Here is a 26,093-nt window from a genome sequence, read left to right as displayed (position 1 = left end):
CAGGAGCTGCAGGGGGCTCCAAGCAAGCTGGGGAGGGACTTTGGAGGGTGTCAGGGAGGGATAGGACTGGGGGGGATGGAGCAGAACTAGAAGTGGGGAGATTGAGCTTGGCTGTGAAGAAGAAGTTGTTCCCCATGAGGGTGGTGAGAGCCTGGCCCAGGTTGCCCAGGGAGGTGGTGGAAGCCTCCTGCCTGGAGGTGTTTGCAGCCAGGCTGGAGGTGGCTGTGAGCAACCTGCTGTGGTGTGAGGTGTCCCTGCCCATGGCAGGGGGTAGGAACTGACAGAGCCTTGAGCTCCCTTCCAGCCCTGCCAGCTCTGTGATTCTCCTGAGTGTTTTTCCCAGTAGCATCCTTGCTGCCCACTACACCAACCCTAAGGCCATGTGCTTTGCTCAACAGCTTCCCATCCTGCTTTGTTATTCTTGGCCTGCAGGATAATCCCTGCACAGCACAGACCTGCTCCCCCCTCTACTGTGTGAATGATGTCAGCATCGCTGTCACCCCTGGCCGGATCAGCAGGAGCAGCTGAGCCCCTGGCATGCTGAGCTTCCTTCTTCACCTGGTCAATGCCAGGATCACTACAGAAGGACCCTCACAGGGTAGGCTGCTCTCTGCACGGTTTGGGGATGATTCTTCCTTAGGTGATCTGTAGATAACCACAAGCAGCTGAAACCAGGAGGCGGTGTGCTGGCTGTAGGACGGCTTAAAGGAAGTCCTGACCCATTTCACGCAGCCCCGTGCTTCGGAACGCAGCTCAGACACACCTTTGTGTCTCCACGTGTACCTTAGGTGACGGATAAGAGCTCCACAGCCACTAGGGCGTGCCCCATGCAGCTGGGGGATGCCAGTGTGCAAGCTTTTAGGCTGCAGAACAACCCACCCAGAGCTGACTTCAGCCGCTGGATTCAGCACTGCCTGCAGCACCGTTCTCTGCTCACAGCAGCGCTGCTGCCACAGCACCATCTAAGCCAGACCTGCAGAGCTTAGGGACTGTGGAAGTTCTGCCTCGCTTGTGGTGGACATCTGTGCCTTTCACCGCCCAGGGCGGCAAGGAGCCGGCAGCCTTGTGCCTTCTGCTCGGCTTTCCTCTTCGGAGGCGATCAGGAAAGCTGGGAGGCAACTCCAACCACTGCTCCTCGCAAACCATTCCCGCGACGCTTGCTTGCAGAACCCGGGGGCGAGAGGCGCCCAGCGGAGCTCCGCCACCGGCACGCAGCCCGCGGGGGACGCCGGAGCCCGCGCCGCGGAGACTCGGGAGAATGAGACTCATCCGAGCGCTGCTTCGGAGCCCAGAGCCAGCTCTGCAGCGCGGTGCACACCCAGGGTGAACTAACCGCGACCGGAGCCGTTCACGGCGTGGCGCAGGAGCAACGGAACGACAGCACAGCCACCGCCCGCGCCGGGCGACGACAGCACCGCGGCCAAGCTCTCCCTCCCGGCGGGGCGGAGCGGGGCGGAGCCGGGGGGGCGGAGCGGGGCGGGGCGGAGCCGGCGCGGGGCGGGGCGCGCAGGCCGAGGCTCAGTGCTGCCGAGCTCGCTCCGTCGCGAGGTGGGAGGGGCTCCGCGCGGCGGACAACAGACTGCACGCAGACGCCCTCGCGGCCGCAGCGTCAGCACCACCCAGTTGCTTCCGCCTCAAGCCCCGCCCCTCGTGCGTCTCTTCCGTGGACAGGCGGCCCCGCCCCCACTCCCTCCCCCCTCTGCCCTCGCACCTCGGTGCTTCCGGGGTGAACGGCACCCACTGCGCGCGCGGAGGAGGCGGGGCGAATGGGTGGGAGGCGGGGTCGGAGCGGGAGAGGGCGGGGCGAGAAGCAGCCGGACCAATGAGAACAGGAGGGGCGGACCAAGAAGAGCAGAAGGGGGCGGGTCCTGGGCGGGGCCAGGCCGTGGCATGTGGCGGGCGTTGGGCGGCAGCGCTCCGCTCGTTCCCGCGGCGGCCGCGCCAGCGTCGGGCGTGCGGCCGCCTCCGCCGGGAGAAGCGCCCTACTGCCTCCGCCCCGCTGTTCCACTGTGCTGCCGCCGCCCAGCCGCCCGGCCCTCCGCCGGCCTTTGCCACGTCGTAAGTGCGGGCGGGCGGGTGAGTGAGTGGTGCCTGTCTCCGGGTCCGGGATGGGGCTGCCGGCATGGGTGCACGGCGGGCTGTGTCGTGCTGTGCCGGGCGAGCGGCGGTGCTGGCGATCCCTGGGGCCGGGAGAGCTGCGGAGCGGGTGCCGAGTTAAAGTGCTGCGGATCGCGAGCGGGACGGGGGCGGGCGGCCGCGGCCCGGGGGCAGGCAGGAGCTCCGTAGCTCTTGCCTTAAACTGTCTGGGAAGCTGCAGATCAGTTTGCCGCTAAGTTGCCCCCCAGGCCCTGCGGCCCCCTGGCAGCTATGGCGGTGTGCTCACTCCGTCCTCCGCTGCAGGGCCGTGGGGGTGTGCTCCCGGGGGCTTGTTCCTGGGGAGGTGGCAGCGACGAAACTCGGTCTCGGGGCGGGGAGCGCAGCTGACTGACTCAGCTCCCTGCCGGGGCGGTACAGTTTCCAGGCCCTACGGAGCACCTCCAAAACGCAGAGTCTGTAGCAGGTCGTCCTTGTGCGTGGCATTGCTAATAGGTGCCAGTGGCTGGGCAAACAGTGTCCAGTTCGGACAGCTGAGCTTACCCCGGCACGCGGAGTCCTCTTCCTTGCGTGCTGAAGTCTTCATCACACTTGAAGTAAGGCTTTTCGGTGGATTTGACTCTACCTGGGCAGTGTGAGCACGGTGGCAGCTGGGATCCAGGCAGTGGTAGGCAGCATGAACACTGCTCTGAGGCTCTCCCATACAGCATCCTCTGTGGACAGGCTCTGGCAGTGGATCTCGCCCTAGCGGATTCAGTGACTCCCTTAACTTTCCCCTCTGCTGTCTCCCAAACTTTGTCTTCTAGGATTGGCAAAGAGAAATCCTGCCTCAGGACCTTGTCAAGTAGGGTGCCCTGATGCCCTACACCTTGGCTGGCTGCCTCCCTGCCAGGCTGGGTCACGCCACGGCACTCCTGGCTCCCGAGAGCGTGAGTTACCCGGCGGCTTCTGCGGGAGCAGCCCTCAGCAGCCACCCTGGCTGCAGCCCTGCTGAGCTCAGCTGGCTGACAGGGAGCACTGCTGCCCTTTAGACCTCAGAAGGTTTGTGGCTGGGCAGTAGCTTTGAAAGCTGGGCTGTAGGGTGCATGCTGCTGCCGTGTCTGTCTGGTCAGAGGTGCCTGCCTGCCTGCCTGCCTGTCTGGTCAGAGGTGCCTGCCTGCCTGCCTGTCTGGTCAGAGGTGCCTGCCTGCCTGTCTGGTCAGAGGTGCCTGCCTGCCTGCCTGCCTGTCTGGTCAGAGGTGCCTGCCTGCCTGCCTGTCTGGTCAGAGGTGCCTGCCTGCCTGTCTGGTCAGAGGTGCCTGCCTGCCTGCCTGCCTGTCTGGTCAGAGGTGCCTGCCTGCCTGCCTGTCTGGTCAGAGGTGCCTGCCTGCCTGCCTGTCTGGTCAGAGGTGCCTGCCTGCCTGCCTGTCTGGTCAGAGGTGCCTGCCTGCCTGCCTGTCCTGTCAGAGGTGCCTGCCTGCCTGCCTGTCCGGTCAGAGGTGCCTGCCTGCCTGTCTGTCTGGTCAGAGGTGCCTGCCTGCCTGCCTGCCTGTCTGGTCAGAGGTGCCTGCCTGCCTGTCTGGTCAGAGGTGCCTGCCTGCCTGCCTGTCTGTCTGGTCAGAGGTGCCTGCCTGCCTGCCTGTCTGTCTGGTCAGAGGTGCCTGCCTGCCTGCCTGTCTGTCCGGTCAGAGGTGCCTGCCTGCCTGCCTGTCTGTCTGGTCAGAGGTGCCTGCCTGCCTGCCTGTCTGTCTGGTCAGAGGTGCCTGCCTGCCTGCCTGTCTGTCTGGTCAGAGGTGCCTGCCTGCCTGCCTGTCTGTCTGGTCAGAGGTGCCTGCCTGCCTGTCTGTCTGGTCAGAGGTGCCTGCCTGCCTGCCTGCCTGTCTGGTCAGAGGTGCCTGCCTGCCTGTCTGTCTGGTCAGAGGTGCCTGCCTGCCTGCCTGTCTGTCTGGTCAGAGGTGCCTGCCTGCCTGTCTGTCTGGTCAGAGGTGCCTGCCTGCCTGTCTGTCTGGTCAGAGGTGCCTGCCTGCCTGCCTGTCTGGTCAGAGGTGCCTGCCTGCCTGCCTGCCTGTCTGGTCAGAGGTGCCTGCCTGCCTGTCTGGTCAGAGGTGCCTGCCTGCCTGCCTGCCTGTCTGGTCAGAGGTGCCTGCCTGCCTGCCTGTCTGGTCAGAGGTGCCTGCCTGCCTGCCTGCCTGTCTGGTCAGAGGTGCCTGCCTGCCTGTCTGGTCAGAGGTGCCTGCCTGCCTGTCTGCCTGTCTGGTCAGAGGTGCCTGCCTGCCTGCCTGTCTGCCTGTCTGGTCAGAGGTGCCTGCCTGCCTGCCTGTCTGGTCAGAGGTGCCTGCCTGCCTGCCTGTCCTGTCAGAGGTGCCTGCCTGCCTGCCTGCCTGTCTGGTCAGAGGTGCCTGCCTGCCTGCCTGCCTGTCTGGTCAGAGGTGCCTGCCTGCCTGTCTGCCTGTCTGGTCAGAGGTGCCTGCCTGCCTGCCTGCCTGTCTGGTCAGAGGTGCCTGCCTGCCTGCCTGCCTGTCTGGTCAGAGGTGCCTGCCTGCCTGCCTGTCTGGTCAGAGGTGCCTGCCTGCCTGCCTGCCTGTCTGGTCAGAGGTGCCTGCCTGCCTGCCTGCCTGTCTGGTCAGAGGTGCCTGCCTGCCTGTCTGGTCAGAGGTGCCTGCCTGCCTGCCTGCCTGTCTGGTCAGAGGTGCCTGCCTGCCTGCCTGTCTGGTCAGAGGTGCCTGCCTGCCTGCCTGCCTGTCTGGTCAGAGGTGCCTGCCTGCCTGTCTGGTCAGAGGTGCCTGCCTGCCTGTCTGGTCAGAGGTGCCTGCCTGCCTGTCTGCCTGTCTGGTCAGAGGTGCCTGCCTGCCTGCCTGTCTGCCTGTCTGGTCAGAGGTGCCTGCCTGCCTGCCTGTCTGGTCAGAGGTGCCTGCCTGCCTGCCTGTCCTGTCAGAGGTGCCTGCCTGCCTGCCTGCCTGTCTGGTCAGAGGTGCCTGCCTGCCTGCCTGCCTGTCTGGTCAGAGGTGCCTGCCTGCCTGTCTGCCTGTCTGGTCAGAGGTGCCTGCCTGCCTGCCTGTCTGGTCAGAGGTGCCTGCCTGCCTGTCTGGTCAGAGGTGCCTGCCTGCCTGCCTGCCTGTCTGGTCAGAGGTGCCTGCCTGCCTGCCTGTCTGGTCAGAGGTGCCTGCCTGCCTGCCTGTCCGGTCAGAGGTGCCTGCCTGCCTGCCTGTCCGGTCAGAGGTGCCTGCCTGCCTGCCTGTCCGGTCAGAGGTGCCTGCCTGCCTGCCTGTCCTGTCAGAGGTGCCTGCCTGCCTGCCTGCCTGTCTGGTCAGAGGTGCCTGCCTGCCTGCCTGTCTGGTCAGAGGTGCCTGCCTGCCTGCCTGTCCGGTCAGAGGTGCCTGCCTGCCTGCCTGTCCGGTCAGAGGTGCCTGCCTGCCTGCCTGTCCTGTCAGAGGTGCCTGCCTGCCTGCCTGTCTGGTCAGAGGTGCCTGCCTGCCTGTCTGTCTGTCTGGTCAGAGGTGCCTGCCTGCCTGCCTGCCTGTCTGGTCAGAGGTGCCTGTGCTCATCTCACTTACCCCCCGTGAGGATCCACTCCTGTCTCTGGGTGCAGTCCCTTGCATGCCAATGGTGGCTTAGAAGGCATCTGTCTGTCCTGGGGCCTGGCAGTGCTGGTTGACAGCTGAACAGGAGCCAGCAGTGTGGCCAGCCAAGGGCATCTTGGCTTGTAGCAGGAGCAGTGTGGCCAGCAGGAGCAGGGATGGAGCTGTGCCCTGTGCTGGGCACTGCTGAGGCCTCACCTGGAGCACTGTGAGCAGCCCTGGGCCCTCACTTCAGGAAAGATCTTGAGGTGCTGGAGTGAGGCCAGAGCAGAGCAAGCAGCCTGGGGAAGGGACTGGAGGGGAAGGCTGATGAGGAGAGGCTGAGGGAGCTGGGGGTGTGCAGCCTGGGGAGAGGAGGCTCAGGGGGGACCTTAGCACTCTCTACAACTGCGTGAAGGGAGGCTGCAGTAAGGTGGGGGGCAGGCTCTGCTCCCAGGCACCTGTGACAGGATGAGAGGGCAAGGCCTGAAGCTGTGCCAGGGCAGGGTTAGGTTGGGTGTTAGGAAGCAATTCCTCAGGGAAAGGGCAATCTGGGATGGGCTGCTCAGGGAGGTGGTGGAGTTGCCATGCCTGGAGGTGTTCACAGAGAGATTGGATGTGGCACTTGGTGCCATGGTGTGGGCAATGTGGTGGTGTCACAGCCTGGGCTTGGTGGTCTCAGAGGCCTAACCCAGCCTCAGTGACTGTGCTCTCAGTAGCTGAGTGCAGTTGCTGTGGATGCTTGCTGCTTGCTCCTTGTGTGGAGGGAGCCATGTGCTGTTGGAGTGCTGTTCTGGGGGGGTCCCAGGCTGCCTTCCCCAACACACTGCTGCAGACAGCTCCATTTATTTATTTGTCCCCTTCAGTGCAGTCCCCTGCTGGGGTTCCAAACCCCTCTGCCAGACTCTGTGCCTGGTGCTGTGCCGTTGGCATCCTGGCTGGCACGGGGGCGACCCGCAGGCCGCCGGAGCCTCCTGGCACAGCCTTGCACAGGCAGTGGCAGGAACCTGCCAGCAGCCTTCCAAGCCTCAGTGATGAGACAACATCACTGCTGAAGGCCTGCTGATGTGTGCTGAGTTCCTGGCTGCACAGCCTGGCTGGGTGCTGTGCCTCCTTTGGGAGGCAGAGCCTGGCTGTGGGAGATGCCTGTGTGCTTTCAGGGTGCTGAGCAGGGAGCTGGCTGCTCAAAGCAGGGCATGCTGCAAGTGCCCAAAGCTGTGCTGGAAGAAACCATGCAGACTCCAGCTGTCTGAGTGGAGTTTCTTGCCTCTCTCTGTGTTTTGTGGCTCTTAAGGCCTGGATAAAACTTCTTTTTCCCTGCAGCTTTTGGTACACAGCTGTGCTGCTCTGCCCCAGGGCTCAGGGCATGCCCCTGGCAGCTGGGCTGGAGCCAGATGTCTTTAAGGTCCCTTCCAACCCAAGCCATTCTGTATCATCCTGAGCAGCTCTCCAGGCTGCAGGCAGTGCAGCCAGGCCCAGCAGGAGCTCATGCCAGCAGGGCTGCAGTGATGGGGCACAGGGCCCTGCCTGTGGCAGCAGTGAACTTGTTGCTGCACTGCACACCCCCAGCCCAGGGTGGCAGTGGCTGGGAGCTGGGGGAGGTGGTGCTGAGGAGCAGTGGGGTGAGCTCAGCTCCTGCTGGCTGTGTGAGTGCTCTGTCCTGGCTGCTGTGGGGAGGGGGCTGAGCTGCTGGCTGCCAGCAGGCAGGTCCTGGTGCTCTCATGCACCTGCATTGCCTCACACCTGCAGCTCCTCTGCGCTGCTGCATGCCTCTGCTGAGCAGCTCCCTCTGCTCTCATCACTGGGCCCCAGGCAGAAGCATCAGCAGGTGCTGCTGGTGCCTGCTTTGGGTTTCTCCTTGCCCCTCAGTCATTGCTTTGTGTTTGATACCCAGTTCTAAGAGCACAAGCAAGGCCATGCTGAGAGAGCCAGAGGAGAAGCAGAGCCTTGGCTGATGCTTGCCTGTGGATCCTCAGTGGCAACCCAGGCTGGCCATGTGCCCTTTGAAGTGTTTAAACTGGGCCTGGAGGCCTTTCTGAGGCAGGAGTTCACCCCCAGGAGCCCAGAGCTGGTGCAGGGTTCCTTTGTGCAGGGATGAGCCACCCTTCCCACCTCCTCCTGCTGCAGGAATTGCTGGGGGAAGCTCCATGGCTTATGCTGCACCAGGAGCCAGGCCAGGTGGTCTCTGTGGCTTTTCCCCTCCTACCCTGACAGGGCTGGGAGGGCAGTTTCACACAGCCCCAGCATGGTGAGGGTTGGATAGGACCTCTGGAGCTCACCCAGCCCAAGCCCTGCTCCAGCAGGGCACCCACAGCAGCTCACCCAGCCCAGCCCAGCCCCTGCTCCAGCAGGGCACCCACAGCAGCTCACCCAGCCCAGCCCAGCCCCTGCTCCAGCAGGGCACCCACAGCAGCTCACCCAGCCCAGCCCAGCCCCTGCTCCAGCAGGGCACCCACAGCAGCTCACCCAGCCCAGCCCCTGCTCCAGCAGGGCACCCACAGCAGCTCACCCAGCCCAGCCCCTGCTCCAGCAGGGCACCCACAGCAGCTCACCCAGCCCAGCCCCTGCTCCAGCAGGGCACCCACAGCAGCTCACCCAGCCCAGCCCAGCCCCTGCTCCAGCAGGGCACCCACAGCAGCTCACCCAGCCCAGCCCCTGCTCCAGCAGGGCACCCACAGCAGCTCACCCAGCCCAGCCCCTGCTCCAGCAGGGCACCCACAGCAGCTCACCCAGCCCAGCCCCTGCTCCAGCAGGGCACCCACAGCAGCCTGCCCAGGGGCACAATGGCCAGGGGGGGTTGGAAGCTCTCCAGGGAAGGAGACTCCCCAGCCTCTCTGGGCAGCCTGCTGCAGGGCTTGGCCATCTGTGGCTGGATGCCATCTGACACACTGCACTTGGGCCCAGCGAGCTTGCTTCCCTTCCTGGCTCCCAGCCTGTCCTGCAGGTGTTGCCCTTTGTCATACCTAACCCACCAGTGATGCCCAGCCTCATCTGGGGAGGGCTCCCCGGGGGCTGTTGGCCTTGGTGACTTTGGGAAGGCAAGATGTGCTGTGCAGTAACCCTGACTGACCCCCTCCTGGCAGCAGGCACCTCCTGTGTGTGCTCCTCCGGCTGGCTCTGCTCCCTTGGGCTGAAGCTGTGCTTCCCTTTCTGCAGCCTAGACCTGCAGGAGCCCTTGGGGCTTGTGAGTTGCCAGCTGGGGTGCAGGGCTGCTGCTGGTGCTGCAGCCACAGTGGCAGGGGTGCAGGCAGCAGCTGGTTGTGCACCTTGGAAACGTTGGCAGCATCTCCAGCTTCTGGCTGCTGGCAATCCAGGGAGGTCACCGTGCTGGGGAGGAGCCCAGGGGCCTGTGGGACAGCAGAGAGAGAGCAGCCCTGTGCAGAAGGACCTGGTGGCCCTGGTGGATAACAAGTTCCCATGGGCCAGCAATGAGGGCATGGGGGGCATGCAGAGTGTGTCCAGCAGAGCCAGGGAGGTTCTCCTCCCCCTCTGCTCTGCCCTGCTGAGACCTCCCCTGGAATATTGCATCCAGCTCTGGGCTCCCCAGTTCAGGAGGGACAGGGATCTGCTGGAGAGAGTCCAAGGGAGGCTGCAAGAATGCTGAAGGGACTGCAGCACTGCCTGGGGAGGAGAGGCTGAGAGCCCTGGGGGTGTTCAGTCTGGGGAGGAGAAGGCTGAGAGGGATCTGATCAATGTCTATCAATAGCTGAGGGCTGGGGGTCAGGAGGGAGGGGACAGGGCCAGGCTCTGCTCAGTTGCACCCTGGTACAGGACAAGGGGCAATGGAAATAAATTGCAGCACAGGAGGTTCCACCTCAGCATGAGGAGGAACTTCTGCCCTGTGAGGCTCACAGAGCCCTGGAGCAGGCTGCCCAGAGAGGTTGTGGAGTCTCCTGCTCTGGAGCCTTCCCAGCCCCCTCTGGATGTGCTCTGTGACCTGCATTAGATTCTGTGCTCCTGCTCTGGCAGGGGGCTTGGACTGGAAGAGCTCCTGAGGTCCCTTCCAAGCCCTGACATCCTGTGAGCCTGAACAGCACAATGCATCTCTGGGGTGGTGCAGGGTGCCCCCCCTGCCTGCAGCAGTGCCTGCATGGGCATTGCCCCTTGCTCCTCAGAACAGCCTCACCAGCAGAGCAAGTGGCAGGGTCTGCAGAGTGCTGGTCAGTGCCCACTGGAGGCTCTTGGGCCTTGCTCCCTGCTTTGGCTCTCCAGGAGTAGAGGTGGAAGCCACCCTGCATGTAGCTGCTGGCTCTGCTCTGCCATTGCCCTGCTCAGCACTGGAGGAGGGCTCCTCTGGGCAGCACAGCTGCCAGCACTGCCCCCTGCCAGCACTGCCCCCTGCCAGCACTGCCCCCTGCCAGCACTGCCCCCTGCCAGCACTGCCCCCTGCCAGCACTGCCCCCTGCCAGCACTGCCCCCTGCCAGCACTCTTCCCCTGCCTGCCTCTGCTGCCTTTGTTGCCTTGTGCTGCTGTGGCCTCAGGGATCTTGCCCAGGGAGGTGCTGGGGTCCCCAGGCCTGGTGTGCAGAAACCTGTGGCCAAGGCACTTGGGGCAGGCTTTGGTGGCCATGGTGGGGCTGGGTTGGTCTGGGGACCTGCTGCCCTTGCAGGGCTTTTCCAGCCCCAACCAGGCTGTGACTCCATGGTCTGAGCTTGAGCTGCAGTGCTGGGAGGTGGAGCTGCTGCTGCCCTGGCACTGGGCTGGTGCTGTGCAGGGTGCTCAGACAGGGCAGCAATGAAGTGTGCTCCCCAAGGGCTGTGTGGCTGTGGTGGGAGAGCTCAGCTTCAAATGCCCTCTGCAGCGTGGGAGGTGTCTGGGGTGCTGCTGAGTGAGCCTGGCTGTGCCAGCAGCTCCTTTCCCCCAGCTCACACAGAGCCACAGCTTGGCTGGGAGGGAGCTCAGAGCTCAGCCAGCCCCAACCCCCTGCCATGGGCAGGGACACCTCCCACCAGCACAGGCTGCTCAGGGCCTCATCCAGCCTGGTCCTGAACCCCTCCAGGCAGGAGGCAGCCACAGCCTCCCTGGGCAGCCTGTGCCAGAGTCTCCCCAGCCTCACTCTCAGCCATTTCTTCCTCCTCTCCACTCTCAGTCTCCTCTCTCCCAGCTCAAAGCCATTGTTCCTCAGCCTGGCACTCCCAGCCCTTGGCCAGAGTCCCTCCCCAGCTCTCCTGGAGCCCTTCAGGCACTGCAAGGCTGCTCTGAGGTCTCCCTGCAGCCTTCTCTTCTCCAGGCTGCACAGCCCCAGCTCCCAGCCTTGGCTTCTCAGCCGTGTGGTCAGCACACTGGGGGCCAGCTTGGGGCGAGGCCAGGGAGCCAGGGGTGTGAGCACTTGGGTGTTTGCAGCCAGGTGGGCCATGCCCAGTGCAGGACCCATGTCTGCAGCTGCTTGAGCACCCAGCCAGGCCCTGCCCTGCAGCAGGAGGTTAGGTGGGTGCAGGCTGCAGCTCTCTGTGCAGTGCCACTCTCTCATCTGGGCTGGGGGCAGCTGAGCTCTCTTCCCTGAAGGACCAAGGGCTGAGCTCTGCAGACTGTGCCCTGTCCCAGCCCCACAGCTGCACTGCTGCTGCAGAAGTAAAGAGGGAGGGAGAGGGAGGCTGTGACAAGGGCTGGTTTGTGTCTGCTGAGAGCCTCCAGCCGCTGCTGGGGGTGGCAGGGAGCTCAGTGAGCACAGAGCAGGGAGAGGCTGAGCTGCTGCAGGGCTGCTCTGCCCCAGGACCTGCCAGGGACAGAGCTGCTGCTTGGGGGGTCAGCCCCTGGAGCTGGGAGACAGGGCTGGGGAGCAGGAGGGAGCCCCCACAGTGCAGCAGGGAGTGCTCAGTGAGCTGTTGTGCACAGGCCTGAGGGACAGGATGGGATCCAGCCGGGGTGCTCAGCAGACTGCCCACCATGGTGTCAGCAGTCCTGGCTGACAGGGGGGTCCCAGCTGGCTGGGGGCCAGCAAACGTGGCTGGAAGGGCTGGAAGGGGGATCCAGGGAGCTGCAGGCCTGGCAGGCTGAGCTGGGTGCCAGGGCAGGTCAGGGGGCAGGGCATCCTGGGTGGCACTCCCATGGCACTCCCAGCACACACCAGGCTGCAGGGGCTGTGAAAGGCAGCTCCTGCCTGCCTGACCTGAGCTCCAGCAAGGTGAGCTGGCTGGGGCAGGAGGGCAGGGCCTGGGCATTGTCTGCCTGGACTTCAGCACAGCCTTTGCGCTGCCTGCCCCAGCGCTCTCCTGCAGCCACCCCTGGCACAAGCCTTGGCTCAGGGCCCCCTGCCCCGGCTCAGGAGCTGGCTGAGAGAGCTGGGGAGCTGCTGGTGCTTCAGCTGAGCACAGCACTTGAGCACAGCCTCCAGCTGGAGGAGAGGCTCTGGGCTGGCTTTGTTTGCTGAACAGAAAGCGATTCGCTGAGCTCTGCCTTGCCTGCTGCATTGTTTGTGTTGGATTTGGGGTGGTTTGCCTTGGGGGAGGCTTTGCAGCACTCCAGTCTGGCTGGGAATCCACTTCAGTTCCACTCCCAGTAGAGCTGGTGTGTGCAGAGCAGGATGGGGTCCAGCTCTGATAGGACTGAGCTGCATTCTCTCTTTGTCTTTCTTTTGTTTGGCTGCTCTGCATTGGGCAGCAGGGAAAAACCTTTCCCTCTCCCACCCTGTGCTCAGACTGCTGTGGCAGCCTCAGAGGAGGCTCTGGCTGCATGCAGTGATTTCCACCTGCACTCACAGCAGGGTTGGCTTGGCAGGGAGCTCAGAGCTCAGCCAGCTCCAGCCCCTGCCATGGGCAGGGACACCTCCCACCAGCACAGGCTGCTCAGGGCCTCATCCAGCCTGGCCCTGAACCCCTCCAGGCAGGAGGCAGCCACAGCCTCCCTGGGCAGCCTGTGCCAGAGTCTCCCCAGCCTCACTCTCAACAATTTCTTCCTCCTCTCCACTCTCAGTCTCCTCTCTCCCAGCTCAAAGCCATTGTCCCTCAGCCTGGCACTCCCAGCCCTTGGCCAGAGTCCCTCCCCAGCTCTCCTGGAGCCCTTCAGGCACTGCAAGGCTGCTCTGAGGTCTCCCTGCAGCCTTCTCTTCTCCAGGCTGCACAGCCCCAGCTCTCCCAGCCTGGCCCCACAGGGGAGGTTCTGCAGCCTCTGCTCACCTTGGTGGCCTCCTCTGGAGCCTCTCCAGCAGCTCCAGGTCCTGCTTGTGCTGGGGGCCCTGGCTGAGGAACACAGCTCTGTGCTCTCAGTCCCCTGCCCAAGCCATGGGGCTGTGCCCTGAGCATGCCATGCCTGTGCTGTGGGCTGCAGTTGTCTCTCACAGGTCAGCTCCAGTTCTCCTGGGCCCTTCAACTCCCACTGTGGAGCTCTGGGAAGAGCAAGTGGTGAGGAAAGAGCCAAGCCAGCCTGCACTGGGCAGGTGAAGCTGGAGGGAGCTGGGGGAGGCTGGTGCTGCCTGGGCAGGCAGGACTGGGGCTGCTGAGCTGTCCTTGACCTCCAAGGCTGCTGCTGGCAGCTCCCAGGGGGGATGGCCCAGGCATGACCCCAGGCTGCAGTGAGAGCCCTGCTCACAAAGCCCAGCCTCATGCTTGGCACTGTTACACCAGAGAGAGGAGGCCACAAGCCAGGGTCAGGGCTGCAGGTACCCCCTGGTGCAGTCCTTTTGGGCTCCCCTGCTCTGGGGCAGGAGATGCAGACATTTGGGGGGGTTATATTTTTTTCCCCCTGGGCTCTGCTCAGGCCTCACCTCCAGCCCTGCCTCCAGCTCTGCTGTCCCCAGCAGCAGAAGGACTCAGAGCTGCTGGAGAGAGGCCAGAGGAGGCCACAAAGATGCTGCCAGGGCTGGAGCAGCTCTGCTGGGAGCACAGGCTGAGGGAGCTGGGGCTGTGCAGCCTGCAGGGGAGAAGGCTCCAGGGGCACCTCAGAGCTGCTGCCAGGAGCTGAAGGGATCCTGCAGGAAGGCTGCAGAGAGACTTCTGCTGAGGGGGTCTGGAGCCAGGCCAAGGGGGAATGGTTTGGAACTGAGGCAGAGCAGAGTTAGAGTGGGGCTGAGGAAGAAGTTCTGCAGAGTGAGGCTGGGGAGACTCTGGCACAGGCTGCCCAGGGAGGCTGTGGCTGCCTCCTGCCTGGAGGGGTTCAGGGCCAGGCTGGATGAGGCCTTGAGCAGCCTGTGCTGGTGGGAGGTGTCCCTGCCAGGGCAGGGGCTTGGAGCAGATGATCTCTGAGGTCCCTTCCAAGCTGAGGCATTCCCTGGGCCTCTGTCTCAGTGCTCCATGGTTGCAGCAGGCACAGGGGTGAAGGACCAGAAGAGCAAGGAGGAGGCAGGGAGTCCCTCAGGGGACTTGCAGGGTGTCTGAGGCTGCTGGATTTGGGGCACTGCATTTTCCCATCCAGCTTTGGCCTCACTTTTGTCTCTGAGAGGCCAGTGTGGAGCTGTAGGTTGTGTGTCCTCTGTGAAGCTCAGGGGCAGCTGCTTGACTTCCCCCCTTTTCAGGCAGGCTCTTTTGGAGGCTCAAACTGTTCCCCTGGGCAGGGCTTCAGGGCACAGAGTAAGGAGGAGAATCACAATAAAGCTTCATGGTCTGGAGCAGCAAAATGCTGCAGTCTGGGAGCCCAAGCTAATGAGTATCATCCTGAGCTTTCTTGGAGGGGGAGAAGGCTCTTAGCCAGGTGCTTGGGTGCACAGGCATGGGGGCCCTGCCTGGCTGGCTACCTCAGCTCTTAGTTGTGTCCCCACTGGCTGCTGTCCCTTTGCTCTTTATGCCTCTCCCAGGTGTTCTGAGCTGCCTTTGTGTCCCCAGCTGCTCTTGTCCCCTCCACCTCTGAGATGTCTCCCAGGCTGACTCTGAGCACTCCTTGGAGGCCTTTTTCTCTCCATGCCTGCATGGGGAGGCCCAGAGCTTGCTTCAGTGAGGAGGAAGAAGGCAGCCCTTGAAAAGTACTTAGGGGAGAGGCTTAGAGTTGGTTTGGTTGAGGCTGGTGTGTCTGCAAGGTCCTGCCCCTGCTCTGGGCACTCCCCAGCACAAACCCAGGCTGGGCAAGGAGTGGCTGAGAGCAGCCTGGAGGAGGAGGCCTTGGGGCTGTCAGCTGCTGCCAGACTCAGGCAGGGTCTCAGAGCAAGCCAGAATGCTTCATCTGTGCTGCCCTGCTCCCTGGGCCTGGGGCTTGGCTCTGCTGCTGGGCTTCTGACTTGAGCTCCTCTCCCCTGGGGCCTGAGGGGAGAAGGGCAGAGTGCCCCTTCCAAAGAGCACCCCGGGAGAGCTCCTGCCCTGCCTCTCAGTGTGCTGGGTGTGAGGATGCTGCCCTGCCTGTGTGCTGGGTGTGAGGATGCTGCCCTGCCTCTCAGTGTGCTGGGTGTGAGGATCCTGCCCTGCCTCTCAGTGTGCTGGGTGTGAGGATGCTGCCCTGCCTCTCAGTGTGCTGGGTGTGAGGATGCTGCCCTGCCTGTGTGCTGGGTGTGAGGATGCTGCCCTGCCTGTGTGCTGGGTGTGAGGATGCTGCCCTGCCTCTCAGTGTGCTGGGTGTGAGGATGCTGCCCTGCCTGTGTGCTGGGTGTGAGGATGCTGCCCTGCCTCTCAGTGTGCTGGGTGTGAGGATGCTGCCCTGCCTCTCAGTGTGCTGGGTGTGAGGATGCTGCCCTGCCTCTCAGTGTGCTGGGTGTGAGGATGCTGCCCTGCCTCTCAGTGTGCTGGGTGTGAGGATGCTGCCCTGCCTCTCAGTGTGCTGGGTGTGAGGATGCTGCCCTGCCTGTGTGCTGGGTGTGAGGATGCTGCCCTGCCTCTCAGTGTGCTGGGTGTGAGGATGCTGCCCTGCCTGTGTGCTGGGTGTGAGGATGCTGCCCTGCCTCTCAGTGTGCTGGGTGTGAGGATCCTGCCCTGCCTCTCAGTGTGCTGGGTGTGAGGATCCTGCCCTGCCTCTCAGTGTGCTGGGTGTGAGGATGCTGCCCTGCCTCTCAGTGTGCTGGGTGTGAGGATCCTGCCCTGCCTCTCAGTGTGCTGGGTGTGAGGATGCTGCCCTGCCTCTCAGTGTGCTGGGTGTGAGGATGCTGCCCTGCCTCTCAGTGTGCTGGGTGTGAGGATGCTGCCCTGCCTCTCAGTGTGCTGGGTGTGAGGATGCTGCCCTGCCTCTCAGTGTGCTGGGTGTGAGGATGCTGCCCTGCCTGTGTGCTGGGTGTGAGGATGCTGCCCTGCCTCTCAGTGTGCTGGGTGTGAGGATGCTGCCCTGCCTGTGTGCTGGGTGTGAGGATGCTGCCCTGCCTCTCAGTGTGCTGGGTGTGAGGATGCTGCCCTGCCTGTGTGCTGGGTGTGAGGATGCTGCCCTGCCTCTCAGTGTGCTGGGTGTGAGGATGCTGCCCTGCCTCTCAGTGTGCTGGGTGTGAGGATCCTGCCCTGCCTCTCAGTGTGCTGGGTGTGAGGATGCTGCCCTGCCTCTCAGTGTGCTGGGTGTGAGGATGCTGCCCTGCCTCTCAGTGTGCTGGGTGTGAGGATGCTGCCCTGCCTGTGTGCTGGGTGTGAGGATGCTGCCAGGAGTGCTTCCTGGAGCGGTAGGGGTGGGGAGGGAGATCTGGAGGGGCTGTGTAGAGCAGCACTGTGATGGGAGTTGGTCATTTCCTCCCCTCTCTGATTTGGTCCTTTCTTCCCAGCAGGCACACTGCAGTGGGTCTGGAGGTGACCACAGAAAGCATTGCTCCTGGGAAGAGAAGCTCCCCTGGGAGGCCCCAGATGAAGATGTGGATTGCCATCCTGCTCCTGCCCCTGATCCCCTTCTGTGTCTGTGAGCAGAGGCCTGCTGCCCTGAGAGGGAGAGGAGTCCAGGTGGTGCAGATCAGCAGGCTGTCCTCTGAGCAGCAGTGCAGGCAGGCCTGCCAGAGCCCAGCTGCTGCAGGTCAGCTTCCTGCCCCTGAGCTGCAGTGCCTCCTGCTCCCCTGGCAGCTGCCTTCCTAACCCCCATTGTTCCCAGCACTTCCAGCTCCCTCTGCACCCCCTGAATAGCTTCTGCCAGCTTGGGATGAGCTGGAGCCAGAGAGCAGGCATTTCCCTCTGGCCTCTGTGAGCAGCAGGCTGCAGGAGTGCCTGGTGTGCACTGCAGCCTGCAGACACTGGGCTCAGCTCTCTGGGCTTGGAGGGTGCTGGCTGCATGGTGCCCCAGGGAGCCCTGCAGGGAGCTGTGTGCTGCAGCCAGGCACAGGGCTGAGCAAGGCTGGGGGCAGAAGGACCTTCTGCAGTCCCTCTCTGAGGTGTCTTTACAGAGCATTCACCTCCCAGCTGACTCTGTCAGAGCTGTCCTGCCCCACCTCATCTACCCCCAGGGGTGTGCTGGTAGCACCCAGAGAGAGCTGGAGAGGCTGTGGTGGGATGAGACCTTGGCTGTGGTGCAGGATGTCTGACAGGCAGCTGGGCAGGGCTCATGGTTCCAGGAGGCTGTGACACTGCTGTGGCACTGAGCACTGAGGAGAGGGCCATGGGGGAAGAGATGGAGCTCAGTTCTTGCCCTGCTGAGGACACCCAGCTGAGTGCTGAGTGGGTGTGAGCTGCAGGGCAGTCTCTGTCCCTGTCTAAGGCACTGAATTGCTGCTTTGGGGAGGTGCTGGTGCCAGAAGACAAAGCAGGGTAGGGGAGCTGCAGCTGCTGGGTGAATTTCATTGCCTTCCAGTTGTTTTCACTGAGGCAGAGCAGGGATCCTTTAGGGGCAAAACTTCCACCTGGTGCTGGCTTTTCATCCTGATTCTTTAAGTCACCAATCAGTGGGAGGAGATGGAAGCTGCCTGCCAGCAGAGGCAGGGCAGAGCAGCAGGGGGGGAGGTGTCCCTGCCCGGGGCAGGGGGGTGAAACTGGAGGATGTTTCAGGTCCCTGCCAATAGAAACCATTCTATGAAGCACAGAGTCACAGCCCTGCCCCCACCCAGCCCTGCAGGCTCAGCACCAGACCATGGCCCTGAGCACCAGGCCCACAGCTGCTGGAACACCCCCAGGCATGGGGACTCCAGCACTGCCCTGGGCAGCCTCTGCCAAGGGCTCAGATCCCTTCCAGGGCAGAAAGATTTCCTCCTCTCCAGCCTCAGCCTCCCCTGGGGCAGCTTGCAACCATCTCCTCTGCTCCTGGCCCTTGGCACCAAGGAGCAGAGGCTGCCCCCTCCTCACTCCAACCTCCCTGCAGGGAGCTGCAGAGAGCAAGGAGCTCTCCCTCAGCCTCCTCTGCTCCAGCCTCAACCCCCCCAGCTCCCTCAGCCCTCCTCTAGCCCAGGGGCTCCAGGCCCTTCTCCAGCCTGGCTGCCCTGCTCTGGACAGGCTCCAGCCCCTCCATGGCCTTCCTGCAGGAGGGCCCAGAGCTGAGCACAGCACTGCAGCTGTGGCCTCAAATCCCAGTGCTGAGCACAGGGGGATGATCCCCTCCTGGCCCTGCTGCCCACCCTGCTTCTGACCCAAGCCAGGCTGCCTTTGGCTTTCTTGGCCCCCTGGGCACTGCTGGCTCCTGCTCAGTGCCTGCCAACCAACCCCCCCAGGTCCCTCTCCCAGCTGCAGCTTTCCAACCACCCCTCCCCAGCTCTGGAGCTCCCATGGGGTGCTTGGGAGCCAGGGGCAGGCCCTGGCCCTTGGTCTTGTTGAACTTCAGCCAAGGAGCCTTGGCCATGGCTGTGACCTGCCCAGAGCCTGCTGTGAAGCTTCCCTAGGCTCTAGCAGATTGTGGTGGGTTGAGAGAAGGCCAAGCTCTGCCTCCCCCACAGAGAGGGGAAAAAAGCAAACCAAAACCCCACAGCTAGCTCAGTGGGAGAAGCAAGAGTGCAGCCCAGAAAGCCAACCAGAGCTGCAGCAGGAGAAGTGTGGCCAGCAGGTTGAGGGAGGTGATCCTCCCCCTCTGCTCAGCTCTGGGGAGACCCCACCTGCAGTACTGCCTCCAGTTCTGGAGCCCCTATGGCAAGAGGGATCTGGAGGGGCTGGAAGGTGTCCAGAGCAGGGCCAGGAGGATGAGCAGAGGGCTGGAGCTGCTCTGCTGTGAGGACAGGCTGAAGGAGTTGGGGCTGTTGAGTCTGGAGAAGAGAAGGCTCCCAGGTGACCTCATTGTGGCCTTCCAGGATCTGAAGGGGGCTCCAGGAAGGCTGGGGAGGGACTGCTCAGGATCTCAGGCAGTGATAGGACTAGGGGGAATGGAATGAAGCTGGAGGTGGGGAGATTGAGACTAGATGTGAGGAGGAAGTTCTTCCCCACGAGAGTGGTGAAGCCCTGGAATGGGTTGTCCAGGGAGGTGGTTGGGGCCCTGTCCCTGGAGGTGTTTAAGGCCAGGCTGGATGAGGCTGTGGCCAGGCTGATCTAGTGTGGGGTGTCCCTGCCCATGGCAGGGGGGTTGGAACTAGATGATCCTTGTGGTCCCTTCCAACCCTGAATGAAACTATGAAACTATGAAACTATGAAACTATGAAACCTGAACTGCAGGTTCTACACACACAATATCCAGTGTTTACAATGCATATACAGAAATACACAGCACAGGGAAATACAGGAGCAAAGCTCCCTGCCCTGGGCAGAGCTGGGCGCCCCCTCTGCGCCCCCTCTGCGCCCCCTCTGCACCCCCTCTCTGCCCCTACCTCCCTTGTTTCCCAAAAGGGGCTAGAGAGAGAGGAAAGGTAATTAATGAGGATGGCATTTGGTTAGGCCCCCAAGCAGAGGCAGGGTCAGAGCTTGTCTGGTGTCCAGGGTCAGAGTCTGGCTGCTCAGGAGCAGGCAGGCTGGAAGAGCAGGGCACAGACACTGAGAGGAATGCCAGCTGCACTCAAACAAGGCTGCATTCTGCCAGCCCACCAAGGAAACTCCTCTGGGATATCTGCTGGTGTTTGTTACTGCTCCAAACCATTCAGCCAGAGGGTGCCAGCACTGCCCCAGCCTCAAACAGCCACACAGGGGACTCAGCCTCCCAGCCCCGTGCCACCTGCAGGCTCCCTGGGGCTGCCTCGGGGCCCTCGCCCAGAGCAGAGATGAGGACACTCCCTGGGCCAGGCTGTGGTGCAGGGCAGAGGGCACTGAGGGCAGAGGGCACTGAGGGCAGAGGGCACTGAGCCATGCTCCAGCCCTCATCTTCCTCTGCTGTTTCCAGGTAGCCACCACTGCAACTGGTCTGTGCCCTACCAGGATCACTGCCTGCTCCTGCAGTGTGCCCAGCTGAGTGTGTGCCAGGCTGCTGCAGAACAGGACCTCAGAGACCTGCTGGCAGGTAAGGCCATGGCCCAGGCCCTGCTGCTGCAGGCTGCTGCTGCTGCCCCCAGGGCCTGTGCTCACATCCTGCCTGGCTCTCAGCTCTGGGGCTGGCTGGGGATGAGCAGCAGGCTGGTTCTGTGGGTCAGGGCTGCTGCCTGGGCACACTCTCTGCCTGGGCACACTCTGCCTGGGCACACTCTTGCCTGGGCACACTGCCTGGGCACACTCTCTGCCTGGGCACACTCTTTGCCTGGGCACACTCTCTGCCTGGGCACACTGCCTGCCTGGGCACACTCTTGCCTGGGCACACTGCCTGCCTGGGCACACTGCCTGCCTGGGCACACTCTTGCCTGGGCACACTCTTTGCCTGGGCACACTCTCTGCCTGGGCACACTGCCTGCCTGGGCACACTCTTGCCTGGGCACACTCTCTGCCTGGGCACACTCTTGCCTGGGCACACTGCCTGCCTGGGCACACTGCCTGCCTGGGCACACTCTTGCCTGGGCACACTGCCTGCCTGGGCACACTCTCTGCCTGGGCACACTCTTGCCTGGGCACACTGCCTGCCTGGGCACACTGCCTGCCTGGGCACACTCTTGCCTGGGCACACTGCCTGCCTGGGCACACTCTTTGCCTGGGCACACTGCCTGCCTGGGCACACTGCCTGCCTGGGCACACTCTCTGCCTGGGCACACTCTTGCCTGGGCACACTGCCTGCCTGGGCACACTGCCTGCCTGGGCACACTCTTGCCTGGGCACACTCTTTGCCTGGGCACACTCTCTGCCTGGGCACACTGCCTGCCTGGGCACACTCTCTGCCTGGGCACACTCTCTGCCTGGGCACACTCTTGCCTGGGCACACTGCCTGCCTGGGCACACTGCCTGCCTGGGCACACTCTTGCCTGGGCACACTGCCTGCCTGGGCACACTCTTTGCCTGGGCACACTGCCTGCCTGGGCACACTGCCTGCCTGGGCACACTCTCTGCCTGGGCACACTCTTGCCTGGGCACACTTCCTGCCTGGGCACACTGCCTGCCTGGGCACACTCTTGCCTGGGCACACTCTTGCCTGGGCACACTGCCTGGGCACATTGCCTGGGCACACTCTTGCCTGGGCACACTGCCTGCCTGGCCTCCTGAGGGCTGTGGCACTGCCCCTGTGCTGCAGGTGTCTGTGTGCAGCCTGGGGCAGGCAGCAGCAGCCTGGCTGCACGCTGGGGACCTCACTCCCTGGAGCCCTTGGCAGTGCCCAGGCTGTGCCTGGCAGCAGGAGGGCAGAGCAGATGTGTTTGCTTGAGGGGCAGGAGCTTGGCCTGGGCTGTGCTGAGCTGGCAGGGGTTTGTGCCAGAGGCAGCAGCCTGCTGCTGGAGGCAGAGCAGCTCAGCAGTGGCTGGTGGGGAGCTGCCAGGGCAGGGCCTTGCCTGGCAGCCCAAGGCACACAGCAGAGTGGAGCTGGCTGGGAGCTGGGCTCAGTGCTCTGAGGGAGCTGCAGGAGGGCTCTGTGCCCAGCCCTGCACGGGGAGCAAAGGTCTGCATGGTTCTGCCAGGCTGGCAGAGGCCTCTGTGCCTCAGCAGATGGGGCTGGTGCCACTGGAACCCTGCCTCACCAGAGGGGCCTGCTGTGGCAGCAGGGAGGTGTGAGTGGGAATTCCCACAGCCTGAGGTGCCCAGCTCAGAGTCTGCTCAGAGCTCCTCTGCTGCTGCCTGGCTCGCAGCCTGCCCAGCCCTGCACCGCTCTGCTGCTTCTCTGCACAGCTCCTGAGTGCAGCCTGGGACTTCAGCAGCCCCTGCTGTGGGATGGATTCCCTTGGAGGGCAAATGCCAGAGGGCTGTGGCCAGGGGGAAGCCCAGCAGACAGTGAGCCCCCAGGGGGTTTGTGCAGCAGGGCCAGAGCTGAGCTCCCCTCCTCCTGCGGCCCTGCCCCCACCCCACAGCCCCTGCTCTGGCTGCATGCTGGGGCTGAGCTCAGCTTTGACCTTGGCAGTTTTGGTCTTGCCACAGCCATTGGTTTTGTCTTTCTTTGAAGGAATTGTCAGTGGGAGAAGGGACACAGCCCTGCTTCAGCCCCAGAGAGAGGAGAGGCTGAGGGGTGCAGGGGGGGAGCCACAGGAGGCACAGAACCACCTGGCTGCCTCCGCTGCTGCCGCCCACAGGGTGCCCCTGAGGCACTTGCTGGAGGCTGGGGATCAAGATGGACCAACAACTGCAAGCAGAACAACTGCAGCCAGCACTGCTGCAGCCAGCACCACTGCAGCCAGCACCACCTCAGCCTCCACCACTGCAGCCAGCACCACCTCAGCCTCCACTGCAGCCAGCACCACCTCAGCCAGCACCACCACAGCCACCACTGCAGCCAGCACCACCTCAGCCAGCACCACCTCAGCCTCCACCACTGCAGCTGTCACCACCTCAGCCAGCACCACCACCACCACAGCCACCACTGCAGCCAGCACCACCTCAGCCACCACCACCACAGCCACCACTGCAGCCAGCACCACTGCAGCCAGCACCACCTCAGCCAGCACCTCCTCAGCCAGCATCACCACAGCAACCACTGCAGCCAGCACCACTGCAGCCACCTCCTCAGCCACCTCCTCAGCCACCTCCTCAGCCACCTCCTCAGCCACCACAGCCATACCAACAAAGGCCACAAATGCCACTGTCCTCTCTACAGCTTATGGAGTAACTGCCAAGGCCTCCACTGCCCCTGGAGGTTCTCATCTCGCTGAGGCCACATCAGCCACTGCCTCTTCTCCCCCTCCTGCTGCCAGTGCCAACAGTTCTGCCTCGGGCTCCAGCCACGTCCCCGAGCCTGGGGGCAGCGTGGGGAGCTCAGGACATAACAGCTCTGTCTCAGTGCCACCCCCCAGATCTGCTGCCCTCCCCACTGCTCCCCTGGCACTGGCCCCTCAGAACAGGACATACCCTGCACAGCCTCTGCCTGGCACTGCAGTGCCTAACCCAGAGGCAGCAGCAGGGGCACCCACCGCCTCCTCGTCCACTCCTCTGGGCTCTACAAGAGGTGGTGAGGTTTTACCTCCTGCCTCCCCAGCAGAAACAATGACTGGGCCTGGGATGGGGCCAACATCTCTCACTTCCTCCCCAGCAGATGCCCCCAGAACAGCAGCTCCTGGCCCTGCAGGCGCTCAGGACACAGACAGTGACTACCTGCTGGTGGCTGCCGAGCCCCTGACCCAGTACCTGGTGGACAGGAGCTCCCTCCTGGCAGTGCTGCTGGTGGGTACAGGCTTCTTCATCACTGTCCTGGTGCTCTTCCTCATGCAGGCCTATGAGAGCTACAAGAAGAAGGATTACACCCAGGTGGATTACCTGATCAATGGGATGTACCTGGACTCAGAGATGTGAGAGGCTGGGGAGGAGAGGGGGAGCAGGGGTGGGAAGGGGAAAGCAAGCCTGGGCTTGGGCTTCTTCCCTGCTTGCCTGGAACACCAACTGCAAGTGCTTCCAGACTTCCTTCCAGTGCAGCTGAGGGGAGATGCCCTGGGCTGGAGTGAGGGGGGAGCAATGTTTTGTATTCAGCCATGCAAGAGGTTGCTGTCAAACAAAAGCCCAAACCAAGCCAGCAAGGCCTTGGAAAGGCTTCCACAGAGCACAGCAGCTTTGGTCTTCACTGCAGAGCAGCCCCAGCCAGGGGGCAGCCAGCACCCTCAGAAGAGGCTGAGCTCTGCTGTGTGCAGAGCAGGTTCCTGGTGCTGCCTCCACCCCACCTGTGCTGCTCCCCTGCAGGGTGCTCTGAGCTCAGGGCTGAGGGAAGAGCAGTGCTGCACAGGGAGCTGTGAATCCCCTGGGCCCTGTCTCAGTGTGCTGCTGGCTTGGGAAGAGGGCTGGCTCCAAGGCTTTGCTTGCTGCTAACCCAAGGTATCTCCTCACCATGGAACAGGTTCCTGTGCCTCTGCACTCAAAGCATCTTATTTTTGTATTCACTGAATAAACAGAGCCCTGCCAGGACAGCTCTGGGGCCACTTCTGGTTTCATTCACCTCCCTGCAGTGCAGAAGCAGGCAGGGGGGCTTGGGAGGGCTTCACACCTTAGGCCTACTTCAGCACTGCAAGTGTGAAGGCTCTGCAGCCCTCCCTGGAAGTGTGGACATGGCACAGGAGGTGCTGATCACCTCCCAGGGTCCTGCTGCTGCCAGTCCCCCAGGCACTGCTTGTGCTCTTGAACTGCAGCAGGCTCTGGGCTTAGCATCACAGAGTGGGAGGGCCTGGAAGGGACCTCTGGAGATATCCAGTCCAAGCCCCTGCCAGGGCAGGGCACACAGAACACATCCAGGTGGGGCTGGAAAGTCCCCAGAGGAGACTCCACCACCTCTCTGGGCAGCCTGCTCCAGGCTCCAGCAGCCTCACACCAAACAACTTTCTCCTCATGTTGAGGTGGAACCTCCTGGGTTCCAGTTTGTGTCCAATGCCTTCTGTCCTGTCCCTGCACTGAGCAGAGCCTGGCCCCTTCTTCACAAGGAGCTGCAGAGGGACATAAAGCCCCAGAGGTATGGACTCCATGACCTCAGAGGCCTTCTCCAGCCCAAACAGTTGTAGGAGTCTATCCTGTGCTGTGGTTTCTCAGCTGTTGCCCCAACCCCTCTGCTGCAGGCATGTTCTGAGCAGCTCTGCTCAGCCTCAGCCTCTGCAGCTGAGCTGAGGCTGGAGGATGAGCTCAGATGAGCAGCAGGAGTTCTCATGCTGAGACACCTCTGACAGCAGAGGGGAGCAGGCTGTGGGGTGCACAGGGGTGCCAAGGCCTCAGGCAGGAACAAGAACATCCTTGGTGTGGTACCATGGCATGGGTCAGCAGGGCTGTGGAACTGGAGCAGGGCAGAGTTAGGTTGGAGCTCAGGAGGGAGTTGTGCCCAGGGAGGCTGGGGAGACTCTGTCCCAGGCTGCCCAGGGAGGTGGTTGAGGCTCCATCCCTGGAGCCATTCAGGCTCAGCCTGGCTGTGTCCCTGGGCAGCCTGCCCTGGCTGGAGCTGTCCCTGCTGCCCATGGCAGGGGGTTGCAGATGTCCTTCCCACCTGATGCAAGCTGTGACTCTGTGGCACCAAACTGGAAATGCTCAGAAGAGCTGCAGGCAGCACAAGCAGCAGCAGGGGCCAGGGGTAGTCTGCAAGCTGCAGGTCTGGCTGGGGAGTGACTTCCTGCACCTTACCCAGCACAGATTCTGAGGAGAAGGTTTCAGGGAGCAGAGGCTGCTGAGGCAAGGAAAGTGATGGCCTGGTTGTCAGCCTCAGGCAGCCTTCTGCACTGCTTTTGCATCAACCATGTCTGTGTCCCAGTGGGGTGAACCATCTCCCAGGGTAAAGGATGATGTGGCTTTGGGAATCTTCCCTTGCTGGAAGGCACAACTTCACATGAGCCTGCCTGGAGGAGGGGAAAGGTTTGAGAGTCAGAATTGTATTCTGAGGCTCTGAACTGATTTCTCCTTGGCAGAACCCTGCCTTGTGCCATCAGCCAGGAGCACCCCGTGTGCAGCATCCAGCCCACAAGCTGCTGGGAGCATTCTCCAGCACAGCTGGGCTCTTGCACCCTATGAAAGTGCTTGGGACTGTGCCTCACAGCACAGCTGCCCTGAGCTGTTAGCAGAGGGCAGGCAGAGGCTGCTCTACAGCCACAGAGTCCAGAGACTTCTCTTTGTGTAGAGCTCTCAGCTTTCCTCTGCCTGCAGGTGAGGCACTACCACAGAGCTGAGCATCTGGTCTTGGGACTCTGCTCCACAGCTGAGGTAAGAGCTGGGTCCCCAGCTCCCTGCTGGCTCCCAGCTGGGGACAGCGGTGTTGCCTCAGAGCCAGCTCCCTGCTCTTGCCCCTCATTCAGGCATCTTGCTTAAATAGAGTCACAGAGCTGGCAGGGCTGGGAGGGAGCTCAAGGCTCAGCCAGCTCCAACCCCCTGCCATGGGCAGGGACACCTCACACCACAGCAGGTTGCTCACAGCCACCTCCAGCCTGACTGCAAACACCTCCAGCCAGGAGGCTTCCACCACCTCCCTGGGCAGCCTGTGCCAGGCTCTCACCACCCTCCTGGCCAACAACTTCTTCCTCACAGCCAATCTCAAGCTCCCCACTTCTAGTTCTGCTCCATCCCCCCCAGTCCTATCCCTCCCTGACACCCTCCAAAGTCCCTCCCCAGCTTGCTTGGAGCCCCCTGCAGCTCCTGGAAGGCCACCAGAAGGTCTCCTGGGAGCCTTCTCCTCTCCAGCCTGCACAACCCCAACTCTCTCAGGCTGTCTGCAGAGCAGAGCAGCTCCAGCCCTCTGCTCCTCCTCCTGGCCCTGCTCTGGACACCTTCCAGCCCCTCCAGAGCCTT

At 63.0% G+C, this 26,093-nt stretch overlaps 1 protein-coding gene across 9 annotated transcripts; it reads left to right on the top strand.

Annotated features, from left to right (window-relative positions):
• Positions 1 to 1,890: 1,890 nt before the first annotated feature.
• CUNH11orf24 (chromosome unknown C11orf24 homolog) lies at positions 1,891 to 23,746 on the top strand. 9 transcript variants are annotated; one of them, XM_068166651.1, is made up of 6 exons: positions 1,891 to 2,058; positions 2,901 to 3,135; positions 16,229 to 16,470; positions 19,675 to 19,791; positions 21,802 to 22,069; positions 22,124 to 23,746. In XM_068166651.1, exons 3-6 carry the CDS (start codon positions 16,308 to 16,310, stop codon positions 23,139 to 23,141), a joined length of 1,566 nt encoding a protein of 521 aa, XP_068022752.1. In that variant the 5' UTR covers positions 1,891 to 2,058; positions 2,901 to 3,135; positions 16,229 to 16,307; the 3' UTR covers positions 23,142 to 23,746. The 9 variants fall into 9 exon arrangements, with proteins under 9 accessions (XP_068022752.1, XP_068022748.1, XP_068022749.1 ...); XM_068166647.1 differs by having other exon boundaries at positions 2,901 to 3,023; positions 16,232 to 16,470; positions 21,802 to 23,746; XM_068166648.1 differs by having other exon boundaries at positions 2,901 to 3,023; positions 21,802 to 23,746.
• Positions 23,747 to 26,093: the final 2,347 nt, after the last annotated feature.

This window comes from Melanerpes formicivorus, unplaced genomic scaffold (assembly GCF_026170545.1).
Source record: "Melanerpes formicivorus ecotype bairdi unplaced genomic scaffold, bMelFor1.0.p_v2 SCAF_103, whole genome shotgun sequence".
Lineage (NCBI taxonomy): Eukaryota > Metazoa > Chordata > Aves > Piciformes > Picidae > Melanerpes > Melanerpes formicivorus.
This window is presented reverse-complemented; position numbering and strand designations above follow the sequence as displayed.